We start from the raw sequence: 13,241 nt of genomic DNA, 5'->3' as shown, positions 1-13,241 counted from the left end.
GTCTACATATTTCCCTTGTCAAAAATAAAATCATATTAAGTACTGTTAAATAGTAATACTTTACACTTATTATTATATAGTTTCTTTCAGCCAAGCTTCTCATACTGCTTTAGTTATTAATTAATGCTTGATAATCCTGGTATGACATAGAAAATATTATCCCCATTAATAATGGTTAAACAGAATCACAGAGTAATTAAACACTTGCGTATAGTGGCATTACCATTCCTGTTTCAAAGATGTGTTTATTCTGAGTTCACCGTCTTCCTGTAAAAACTCAGTAGACATGAAGCATATTAGTTTTTATCCTAATATATCAGCTCAAGGTCAATCCTGGAAGTGGTTGCATGTGTACCTGTGTGGGGGACAGTAACTCACTGTGTTTAGATTAGTAACTATCTGTGCTTTCTCCATCATTCTTTTTGGGTTTGGTTATTTGAGATTCCTCTCTTGAGGTAACGAGCTTGATTTCAAGATGCACTTTTCTGAAGTGAGGACATATCCAGTTAAGTCAGTCAGAATTAGAATCGGTAATTCTTATACTTTCGTTCTCATACTGCTTCTAAATATTCCGCTGTCCTTTTGCGGGGTGGATACATAATAGAGAACTGAACCAACCCCTGTCCCTGAGTTTTGAAATGTCTTAAAGCTATCAAGATAGTATTTGACTTCTTTTCTTTTCCAGCTTAACCCACACTATCCAGAAGCCAATAGTGAAGGAAAAACTTTGGTAAGTGGAATTTATATGTTGCATATAATCTGGGAAATCTGTATCCTTAACCCAATACAGCCCAACATATGAAAGTCCTTCATAGCTTTTCCTTCATAGCTTTTTTTTTTTTTACTTACATGTCACTGCTGAGATTGTTTTCTGCATCCTGTGTAAGTGAGGGTGCAACTCAGAACTGGCGTTACAGAAAGTTTTCCCTTGCATAAGGCAAATGATAGGAAACTTACTCAAATTCTGCATCAAATTGGCATTAGTTGGAAGCTGTTCTGCTTGCTGACTGCAGATAGGAAATGTGTTAATTCTCCTCAAATCAGATGTATTACTTCATGGCAAAACCCACCACCCTCTTTAGCCAGAAAACCAGGGACAAGCAAGTCTGGTTACTTACGTGCCAGTACTGATTCAGAGGCTCTGCTAGTGGAGACGAGACGCCTTGGGGCGTCTTTGTCAGTCAAGTGTGGCTCCAATCTAAAAACATGCTGAGACTCTTTTTATTGCCTATATTGAATACGTGCATGCAGATAATTAGGCACAGGCTTAGTCTGAGCCTTGCCACACTTCGGGCAACGCTTGCGTGACGTCTTCTCAAGGATCCGAGTTGCCGATCCGAGTTGCCCTTGCTGCAGTATGGATGGGTTGGACAAAGGCCTTGTGCCCTTTGCCTAGGAGGCAACAGCCTTTGCCTTGTGCAATGTCAAGAGCATGCTAGCTAATTCTAACTAACGAGGCAAGGCCAGACATGTTGTAGTTTATAACACATGAAGGAAGTGGGGTTAAAAACCTGGGAGAATCTTATTGTTATTGAGACAGCAAATAGTCCAAAAAAGAATCATTCCTCCATCAAATTCATGAGATTGCCTTGAAAACGCTGAGATCTTTGGGAAAAAAAAATCAGTTTAATTTCTTTCTGTTTGCCTTCTGGCTTTTATTCTTTTAGACGACACATTTTCATGTTTTTCTCTGCGTGGGGAAGAATTTTTTTTTTTTTTCATGAAATGAAACCCAAGATTCTTACACAATCGCATGCCTTCAGGACTGCAATTTTAATAAAAATGGAGACTTATGTAGAAGTTGGCAACATCGGTTTTCCATATTTTCTGGTATTTGGTATTAATGGTAATATAGCAATAACAGCTAAGCTGTCCAGAGAAATGAGAATTCTCTCTGATGAAAATATGGAAGTTCCAACAATTGTTTCTCTTTTGTGTTGGAATGGCACGTGAAGCCCGTGGAGCTTTTGAAGGGAAATCGAGATAAATTCTAGAGTACCCAGTGAGTAGGGTGCTTGCTTGGGTTCATGCTCTTGCTCTGAACAGTAGAGCTTGTCTCGTAGACGTGCATCTGCAGTAACGTTGTAGTTCACATCGTGATGGCACTTCTGAATCAAATCTCCTGATTATTCAGTATTTAAAACACTCCCAATTCACTTTTCAGAGCAATCTCAGAGCCCACAAACTGGTGTTCTGCTGGATGAAAATAAAAAGGTACTCACACCTCTGGAAGGTATCTGCTGTGTTCCAGCCTTTCATGGTGCCCAGCCTAGAAAACCAGACTACAGCTAGCCTGAAGTAAGACCTATGAAAACTTGCACAGGGTAGATGTTAGGTCCTCGTCACCAAGGATCCAATCCTATTGTACCACACTATACTAATTTAGATGTAGTATAGGGTTTCCAGTTGTAGCAATTCCTGTTCATCTAAATCGTTAAATTTTCCCTGGGCTGGGTAAGGAAGAAGACACCAGAGTAATCTGAACGTGAACGTTAAAGGTGACTTCTCTAACAGTTTGGCTTAATCCCTCTGGGTATTGGTTTCAACCAAATATCCAGATCAGATAAATCAGATTAGAAAAATACTTCTGATTAAAACTTAATCAAAACTGATTGATGATCAAAACTGATGCCTCTGTGGAAATTTTAGCTTATGCAGTCAGCACTTTCTTGCAAAAAATGTTTTGTGAACGAACTTCTAACGACGTTTGGTAACACCTCCGTGTAAATCCAAGCCTACAGGCACTTTTAGCATGGTAGAAATCCATTTGTATCCTTCACCCCTTTATAGTCTTTTTGGAAATAGCATGAGTCAGCAATGGCTATTTTAAGCCTTCATTCTGGCCTTGAGCAACTGAGCAGGAAAGCTTTGCATCCCTGTGCAGGAATTTCTTTTATGTTACAATGATGCAGTGTTTCGAATTACCCTTCAAAAGTACAAGAATCTTATATTATTTGGAGTTCTTTAAGGGCCAGCTATGTCAGTCTTGTATCCAATATGCACATAACCTAGAGCACACACGCTTTTCTTTGCTAGGTGGTTTTCATCTAGTGTTTCTTCTGCCAGGTGACTGCCTAACTGATTCACTGCAAAGGCATCTTCTTTTTCATCTTTTGAAGCAATTAATTTTGAAATACTGCCCGTGAAGTAAATCTGCTCTAGAGGGGGAGGTGGAAGTGGACCTACCCCAGCAAAACTGGAAGTCTGAGTCACAGGGGAATGGGAGATGCATGCTTGAATCCTTTCAGCTGAGGGAAGCAACTGAGCCTGCGGCCTGTGTTTTGCTTTTCTCTTCTGGTCTGTTGGATAAAAGGGTACCAGCTCCTTTCTCTGTCGTCTGGGTTTTAAAGGCGGCACAGCCATCTGTGTGTTTCGTGCCAACCCTTAACTCCTAAATGTGTGACAGGGCTCCCTGTGCATGTTCACTGCCTAGTTTACAAGTCCTGATCACAGTTGCTTAGGCAACTGAATTTTAGGACGAAGCGATGGAGAAGGATTTTCCGTGGTGCAGTAGGTGGGCATAGGCACCTGGGTTCTGCCTGAGTGTGTCTTTTTTTGCCTTGCCTTAAGTGACTTCAAAGTCTGAAAGGGTTTTGGCTCCAGAGAGCATAAATATTACTGGAAGTCAGTAGGACTTTTGTTCCCAAGCATTAAAGCTACGTTTGGACTGCAGTTCATTGCTCATTTATGGGCTGCTTCTTGAGAATCCAGCCAAATTGTCTTGTGAAACACTGCTTTTATTTCTGGTAAAATTTGGCCTTACAATGAGTTGATGAATATTCTTTCTACATATTTTTCTCACATCTAAACTCCAGAAGATAATATATTTTTTTTAAATGGGGAGACCTTTCTGTGATTTAAAGGCCTTATCAAAAAAAGCCTTCCTCATCTCTTGAAGTCTAGGAGATTGTAGCGTATCACGCAACAGAACACAGTGCTCTGTGTTACAGCTCCCATTGAAGCCAAAATTGGTGTATTTTATGCTGCAAAGTAGTCTATTATTTCTAATCACAGAAATGTACAGCATCCAGAAGAATGCAATAAACATTGGGGAAACGTCAAGAACAGCTGGGAACCTGGCATTTGTTAGCGCCTTTGTATTAAAGGCTGTCTTTGGATAGGTACCTTAACTCCATTTGTCTGCATTTTCATGAGAGAGTGCTAATCCTAACCAGTTCCAGACTGGCTTTTATTGTTGAGATTTTTCTTAGGATTGGGACTGTTGGATAGTTCTACTATGGACCTCTAGGTGCAATTTGACATACCTCCTTTGACTTCTACTTATCTATATTTATGAATTCCAAACAACTGTGCAATTCAAAGTTATCTTTCTTGCTTCCAATGCAGGTGATTTTCTGATAAACACTGTAATTTTTTTTTTTAATTTTTTTCTTCCAGCAACTATGTTTGTTTAATTAAAATTTTATAATGTGGGACACAGGTGATGCAGTTTAAACAAGTAGAATAGGCTTGGGGAATTTTTTGTTTCTTTTTAAAGGCTTGGTTAGGAATTAACATCGTAATAAGCAATCTGGAAAACATGAGAAAAAAAGAAGTCATCAGCTTTAAAATGGCAGTGTCTCTGCTTATATAAAGCCAGCAGTCAGACCACTTGAGAGGCTGGGGGGGGGAGAAGGGGAGACACGGATGCCGGCACATTATTATTATTCTGCTGCTGCACACAGGTCTGAATCAGCTCTGAAAACGCATACATTGTTTCTTACAGAATGTCTCTGGCTCCTAACAACAGAATTGCAACGTGATGTCTCTGCTAAAAATGCGATGACTCACAAATGAGTCAACAGCGAAGGTGTTATAGGAGGCTAACTGCTGTGCTGTCTGCCAGGGCTTCATAACATGCAGGAGCAAGGCTGGCCATTAATTTACTCGACTTTCTTTTCATATAGAATTTTTTAAATTATCTAACCTATGGAGTTCCGCTCACATTACCGCTCTCTGAAAATTCTGGTTTTGTGAGAGCCTCCTAAACTGGGTTAACGTATTGAGATACCACATTGTACTGGATTTAACAGGCATTTTCAGAACTCTGGCTGCTATTAAATTTAATTTCTGCTGAAATCTGTAGTGCAGCTTAATGTATTCATTCAGGAGCAGGGCATTATCCTTGTCTGTCTCTATGCCACAAGAGGTGTCTTTACCAATTGGAATTGTAGATTTGGTTTCTGAAAGAGAAGGTATTTCAGGTCTGTCATGTTTCTGTATTGCTTTTTGCAGTTGAAAGGAAGGCCCCTCCGTAAGCAAAACTCCATGTAAAACTCCTGAATTTTAGGTATGATACCCAGTTGAGGTGAATAATAGGGATATGGGATAGGTCACAATTACTAGCATATTATATTAAGAGCTGTCGAGAGGGGTTATTTGCTGGGCTACGAGTCTCAAGAAAGACAAATCTGATTGTACCTGATTATTTTGTCTCTGATTACAATACAGGATTTGTCTCCAGTTACATTAAATTTACCCTTCAAATTGCAAACACCATATTACGTCTGTTGGACATTCTGCCCCTTGGATGTGTATCTGATTTGACTTGTGGCAGCCTGTCACTAGTTTGCCAGTAGTCTGGGCCAATCAAAACTACTTTTTTTTCCTCAGGAAATTTAGTATTTGCTAGTATTGTTTTACCCACAAGTTCTTGCACTTCTCTATACTCCCAGCATGTAATTCACCTGCTTGTTGGTTTTTGTTTGTTTGTTTGTTTGTTTTTTTAAAAAAAAAGTCTTGGCAGTGCTTTCCTTGGCTGTCACTGACAGCATCACCAGCCTCTCTGAAACTGGTCATTGGCTTCCCCTTCATGCTGCTTTAAGTTGCATTTTCTTCTCTCTAGATTTGAGACCTTTTACAGTTCTTTTTCTCCCTTCTCTTCACTGAATCCAGTTTTGCTGGCTGCATCTGCTCGTCTGCTAGTTTCTTGCCTAAGCAAATGTCATCTTGTTTTCATCTGCTTAGGAATGCAGTGCTTCTCCTGAGCTGATCATATTGTCTAATTAATTTGAAATAGTCTAATACTTTCACTTCTTTCCACGTCACCATATAGACTCAGCTGCTGATTCAATAATGGCTAGGTTAAGTGCAGATCCTGATGACTGATTACTAAATTTAATGAATCACAAGAAACTTTCTGTGTGAAAGCATGTGTGCGTCCTCTCTCTCTGTCTCGCGCAGAGGCATGTCAAACATAAATTCAGACATAAATCCATGTATGTTCATATGTGGTGAATATTGCTCGGCCTCTCATGCACTCCTTATACGTAAGTTGTTTTCAGAGCTGTGAAGTGCGGAGTCACTTCTTGTGACATGGTTATTTTTTTCATTGACTGGTGCTTAACATCCCTAATCCACATTGGGTTGTGAGGTGTGCCTGAGATCCTAAAATAGCATTATAAGGAGAATTCTGAGGTTGGTGCTGGAGTCCAGTCTGAAACTACTGCACAGTAGGTCTGATTTTGCTCAGCTGAGCTTTGCATTGCAGTTAGCAGTGTTACGGACACTGTCTTGCCCTCCGTTGAAGTGGACTTTCTTTTTAGAAACCCATCTCTTGCTCATATGCCAGGTCTGATTCGACAGGTGCCAAGCCTGGTTGGCAGGATTTAGGTCTGGTGCGCCAACTCTGTTGCTCAATGGCATCTATAGAATTGCTGGGGAGACCATTGAGTGAGTGGAGGCAGCCCCAGACTGCAGGATGAACTTCGCAGAGCTAGTGGTTAGCATGAACTACTTAAGCACAGGGGCCCTGCCTTTGACTTTGTCTCCTGGCATAGAAACCTGCACGTGTGCATATATACTCATGCTTAATGATTTATTGGAGATGGTCAGACATTATATGTCGTGAGCGAGTAAAAAAAAAAAACAACCTTCATGACACAGAGTAGAATATGGTTTCATATTTTGGTCTGTATTTTTCCCAGAGGCCCAGGGAAAAAAATGCATAAAATTAGGAAGTGTCCTGCCTTTTTGTATACCAGCCTTTTCAGTTTGGAAATTGTAGAGTGGATAGTTTATGAGAAAACCTAACAAGATTTGAATGTAAGTTATGGGAAATATCAAAAAGTCTAGACGCTGTTCTAAACTATCCTGTGCCATTCAGCCCTTTACAGACCTCTTGAATTTTGCTGATTTTCCAGTTTTCCATTTTTGTTTGGAAATTTAGGATGTAGATTTTCATTTGATGTTGGACTCTGACTCTCACTTATTAAGCTCTTAAGAGGATTCTCTTATAGTTTGCCTGCCTTGGCCCTCATCCTGATTTTGTAAAACAAAACGTATATGGAAATCACAAAAATGTTGTCTATTTTCTCAATCCTTGAATACATGCTAAGTTTTTATGTGCAATTTTGTTTACTATTTTTGGGTGCGGGGTATGGAAGGACATGAGGACTGCCAGATAAGAGTTTACTCTTGTGCAAGACACAGGACATGTTTCCCGTTTGTTTCAGCAAGCCCTCCTCTCAAAAACTAGTGATGATACTTTAATCACTAGATGAGCCTAAGGAAAGTTTCTGAGAGGATTTCTTCCTGCTGTCTCTATCCTTCATAGAAGTAATGGGATGGAAAGCTGGCCTTTTTGAGGCTTGATAATGAAAAAATGGATGTTTTGGAAGGATTCAAAAAGTGTCTTGAAATGAGATTATAACTAGCTATTTCTTACATAGTTTCACTCATCCTTGATTTTGCTGCTTAATCAATTGGCAATATGAATAATCAAAACTTTGCCCTTGATTATCCCTTACAGTTTGGCTTTAATCAAGGTACTAATGCAAACTGAGTAGAGTGTAGCCTCTTTACATTGCTTTGTACATCTCTTCCCTAGTGGTGCGCTATAAATCATTATAATAGTATTTCAGGTTTCCAGTGTTTGATTTTTCTCTTTTGGCTTTCTTCATTCCTCTTTTCCTTTTCCCCCCATGATATATTTTGTGTACGTGAAGGGCTCTGGGCTGCCAGTCTCTTAATTGGTTATTAGTCTTTTGTAATATGTGTAACTCAATACCCCAGAGGAGCAGCTTTTACTTACGCCAGTAATTCTGTTGGTTGCTGCATGGTTACAGGCACAGACTCTGAATTACTCCTTCCAGCAAAGATACGTGCTCAGGGAAGGTAGGATTTGGCGTCTGTGAAGACAGAGGTGTGTAAGTGATCGATGATGAAGATGGCTGCTTAGTGGTGCTGGGATTCCCAGGGACCTTCAGCAGATGGTGGGAGGAAGATCGCCACCTTGGATTTGCACGCCTCTTTTGGGGCACCAACACAACGTGAATCTGTCACGTGAAGGCTAGGCTCCACAGTGTCAGCGGGCACACTCAGACCTGTGTTGGATCCAGCCTCCAATGCATGTGCTAAGATTTCTAATACGGTCTAGCTGGTGTTTTGTGTGTGCCCCCTTTCCAATGACAAGTTGATCTTCGTGGAGCAGGTATTCTGGCTCTTGCTGTTCGGAAAGCGTGCTGCTGTGATTCTGACCATGTGAGAGGAAAAAATGAGCAAACTTAAATAAAACAACAGTGGAATTAGGCAAATTGCTTACTTTTTTGATCCACTTCTCCCCTTTAAAAAATGCAATTTTCATTAGTTCCCCTCTTTTAACTTTGGCCCTTTCCAAACCAACGCTGTGTAGTTACATCTGTTGGGAGTGAAGGGTCTGCAACTACCACAGGTTTTTTGAAGTTGTAGGTGTCAAGTAATAATGTATACAGTACTGCAGTCTCTCTGTAGCTTGTGACCTGCTGTTGTTATAATGACTGTCTGAGACCCCATGTGCCTGGGGCAAAGTGCATCCTTTGTGTTACACACTCCAAAGCCAGTCCTGGTACATTCTTACTAGCATGTAAAAAAAAAAAAAGTACAATTCAGATGTATTACTTGTCCGCAAGGTAATTGGAGAATTTATAATGGGCCCTGATGCAAGCAAATAACCCTTGTGCCTAATCAGCAGAGAGACGGCGACCTTCCTGCTTCAAAGAAGAAACGCCAAGCAGGGGAGAAGATTATGTATACTTTGGTCTCTGTGCCACATGGAAATGACATCGCATCTCTCTTTGAACTGGATGCCACCACTCTTCAGAGAGCTGATTGCCTGGTTCCAAGGTAAAAAAAAAAAAAAAAAAAAAAAAAGGCAAAAAATATTGCTGCACTGACAGGGTTTCTTCCTAGCATTATGCTGGTGAGTAAAGCAGAAAAAATCAAACACGAGCAAGTATTATCCTTCAGTTAAAATTTGAGGAGTGTTCATGGGTAAACAAGGGATGTATAAAACATGATACTGCTGCTGTGACTGGGTAAAATAATTATAAGGATAAAACAAGTGACACTTAAAGAGAGTCTGTGAAGAGAAAAATAATGGGCTAAATATTGCACAGAAATATAGGAGGACAGAATTGAGCCCTGTGCGCTGTTTGAAAAAACTGTAGTGTTAATAGATCTAACTGAACTGTTCCCAACAAAATAACGTGTAAAGTGAACTGGGCTTCTGTTTCCCTGACAGATCACGATGCCACTGAACGCATTTGTTATTGAAATGAATTCAGCAAGTGGCTTCTGGGTTTTAATTGTGAATATTTGAAATTTCAACTGTGTTGCTGAGCAGAGATTGGCTAGATCAGTCACACGGTGTTGACTGTGACTGAATGGGCATGCAGACACTTGGGGCTAGTTGTTATGAGGGTGGATTTTAAAGCTTGGTACCCACAAATACCGATGTATGCAGCTTTGAAGTGTACTTGCTATGCTAAGTTTTGCCATAGAATTTGCTTACTTGAATACTCAAAGCCTGTGAGCATGAAAGGGAGAGCGTGAATGAAGACCACAGTGAATATATTTAAAAAGTAGAATTCAGAGTAAAAATTGTAATTGATTTCTCAGCTCTGCTTTTTGATAATGCCACAGATTATCATATGGATAGAATTTAGAAGAATCTCATGTCTGCTCTTTGTTCACTTGATTTTCAGTTGAGAACTGGCACTGTAAATGCTTGCTCCCTGGAACAAGGGTTTGCAGATCATAATGGTGAAGCTGTGAAACCATGGTCAGTTTTACATTCTGGCTTTTGTGGTGTGACAGGTTGAAAGGGTTTATTACTTTGCAGAGAAAAATAGTAAGAAAAGAATTGGTTTTATTCATTAATACATTTCTATTCAGATGGGATTTTATAACACCTTCCTTTTTAATTTTTTTTTTAAGGAATACTTTACTCCTAGGCTTCTATAAATACTTAAAAACAGCATTCTGCATAATCCCAAGATGCTGTTTGTTCTTGTTGCAGCTCTGTTCTGGGTAAGAAAGAAGGAGACAAGGGAAAAGTGTACTGCAGTATCTTTTATGTCTCCCTCACTCTTTTATTATGAGTGGCTGATGTGACTCATGCCCTCAAGTCTCATGTCATGGTCATGTGTTGCATCGCATCCCACCTTGCCTGCTTTAGCTCAGGACTGATCCATCTGGCCTGTTGTTTGCTTTGTTCTCCTTTAGGAACTCGTATGTCCGACTGAGGCATTTATGCACTAACACTTGGGTCACTAGTACCAGCATTCCAATAGACACTGATGAAGAGAGGCCCGTGATGTTAAAGGTAAACACATGTGTCTTGGGGTTGAAATCCCAGACTCATTCCTGAAGTTTTCTAATGGTGATCTCACTTCTAACATATAAAATATGCACAATAATTAGGATAATGGATTGCTTAACCATATTAAACCAAAAACTCTTGCAGATTGGGACATGCCAAACAAAAGAGGACAAGGAAGCTTTTGCCATTGTATCGGTTCCTCTGTCTGAGGTCAGAGACTTGGACTTTGCCAATGATGCAAACAAGGTTCTAGCATCAACTGTTAAAAAGCTGGAGAATGGAACAATAACCCAGAATGAAAGGAGGTTCGTGAGTTTTTTTTTTTTTCCCTCCTAAGTTGGTGTTTGGTTACTCATGACATCATGGCATCGCAGTACGTTAGTAACATCTGTGTGGACGTAGAGGCAACTGGGAGAGGACGTTTCAGTGCTGAGAGTGTTAGCCTGGAAACACATTCCATTTCTGTCAGAGCGTCCTTGCTGCACCTCAGGCTGGTCTGTGTGTCTCATCTGTAAAATGGGGGTAAAAAGCACTTCCCCAGTGCACTGGCCACATAAATAATTGGTAGCTCCCTGGGTAAACGCCAAGGTTTTGACTTAATTTCCTTTGATAAACCACTTCTGAGCTGGAAGGTGGGGATCCATTGCAGTCGATTCTCATGTACAAGAAAGCCATCTATGCAGTGGGCAGCATGGCGGGACTTTTGATTCCTGTGGAGTTCACTGTACCGCACATTCTACTGCAAGAGCAGCAGAAGGAGGTCTCCGAGTGACCGAGAAGCTTCCTCAATAGTCCATTTCCTTTCTTATTTCTATTTTTCCCTGTTCTCTTTTCCTGTATTACATTATTTTGGTGTTTACCCTTTGTATTCATCCGTGTTTCAGTTGTAGCGTGACTAGAATGTCTGTTCTTCACACCCGCCCCTGAATTAAGGGTTTTGGTTGTACATTGTAGCCAAATATATCCTGGTGCCAGTGATGTACTTCTCTATTTGTTTTTGGCTGTCTGTGGTTAAACTGAATATTAGACAGCATCTCTGGCCATGTTAATTTGTAACTTCTATTCCACCATGCATCATTGTCGTAGAGATGGACACGACACTGAATATCCAGTTGCAGCAATTGTATATTTTATTTTACAAGCAGTGCTCTTTTATATCCTTTTACCTGGTTGCTTATCTGTGCATAAATTCTAACATTCTACTTTTGCCCAATCCGCCCCCATATCACACACCATCCAGCCAATACAGTTGTTGATCACACGCTGTTCATGCTCTGGTCAAAGCCAGGATGTTTGCCACCCCTTATCTTGTTTGCTCGGATCTTCTCAGGATTCTCCTGTCTCTTCAAGGGTACATGGGTATCTGTTCAGGGTCAGTGTTAAACTTGTATTTTGATCCCTCGGACCAGCTGAGGTCTCCCACACATCATATACAACTTTTTGCTGAAAATGTTAATTTTTGGTGATAAAACTGAATTTTTGCTGTCAGTTGTCAGTAGCAATTAGATCAGATGGTTTAATATCAGGTGGAGGATTTATCATAACAGGCAGATCTGTAATGGCCTGGGTGTTGGTACTCAGCCTTGAAAAGCTGATGGGCCATTTCATGATTGAGTTGAACCAGAGAGGGATGCGACATAAGCAAGGTGTGACATCCCTGTTTTAATCTTGCGCTGCTGTGTCACTGCAACCCAGTATTGCCAAGTCTTGATGTTGACAGATTGGTACAATGCACATGTAAAACATTTCAGTGGTTTCAGAATAGTGCCATTATTTGTTTGTTCCTGTGATTTCCTTTGGAAGAAAAAACCCCACTTTTTTCCTTGTCTTATCACTTTCCTGCTTAGGTAAGTAAGGATCTCAACAGTTTATTCCTGGCTGCTCCATCTTACATCTGCCGTCTCTACTTTTTCTGTTGTGGGGGACCTTGCTGTTTGTTCTCCACCAGTTTGCTGAGACTTTTAAAGCTAAGGCCCACTCAGAGGGTTTGGCTGGACAGCCCAGCGCTCTTGTGGGTAATGGAAGCTTTGTGTCTGGCTCCCAGAGATAACTTTGAAAATCTGCTGGGCATCTTCCTGCCACTTTCATAGCATGCCTACAGGTTTAATAATAATAGACTTGATGTTGTCCAAATGCAGATGGTGCTTCCCCAAGGTAGGAGACGCGTTGGGTTTTGTTTGTAAAAGATTGCGAGTTCTTTTAAGGGAGATTCATTGAAATCTGTGGGCATCTGTAGTTCTCTCTATGCACGCCTCCCAAGGTATGTTAGTAACAGGGAGGCAATGACTCCTTTCTTTTTGCATTTTCCGAAGGTAGGAGAGAAGGAATTACTACTGCCTCTGTCCTTTTTAGCACTTGCTTCTGCCAAATCTTCTTTTGTGTAGCAAAGAGTGAAACAAATATAGTAATTTTTCAATAGTTTCTTGGGTCAGTAGGGAATAGTCTAGTGGCAGAATGCTTTTATTCCTCTAGTGAGTCCATCATCTTTTTTCACGGACCCGTGTCTATGATAAAGTATAAAAATCCTTGCTAGGCTGTGTGAGAGTGTCTTTCTACTGCTCCTGGGCCTTGAGGCCAGCTGGTATAGATTTTGGATTTCTGAATACTCTGCATCAATCCAGCATCCTGTATTTTTCTCCCTTTTCCCCTCTGGTTGTTGTTT

The 13,241-nt window shown here is 40.6% G+C and overlaps 1 protein-coding gene across 1 annotated transcript in view; it reads left to right on the top strand.

The window, feature by feature from the left end:
- The window catches only part of ITPR2 (inositol 1,4,5-trisphosphate receptor, type 2), a 229,919-nt gene that overhangs the window by 34,446 nt on the left and 182,232 nt on the right, over positions 1-13,241 (top strand). Inside the window, exons 9-12 of the mRNA XM_009879682.1 lie at positions 686-730; positions 8,951-9,102; positions 10,483-10,582; positions 10,724-10,884. Of these exons, the coding sequence (XP_009877984.1) occupies positions 686-730; positions 8,951-9,102; positions 10,483-10,582; positions 10,724-10,884 (458 nt within the window). The remainder of the gene's footprint in view (positions 1-685; positions 731-8,950; positions 9,103-10,482; positions 10,583-10,723; positions 10,885-13,241) is intronic.

Source organism: Charadrius vociferus, unplaced genomic scaffold (genome assembly GCF_000708025.1).
Source record: "Charadrius vociferus isolate BGI_N301 unplaced genomic scaffold, ASM70802v2 scaffold90, whole genome shotgun sequence".
NCBI lineage: Eukaryota > Metazoa > Chordata > Aves > Charadriiformes > Charadriidae > Charadrius > Charadrius vociferus.
Note: the sequence above shows the minus strand (reverse complement) of the source record. Positions and strands in the feature narration are given on the sequence as shown.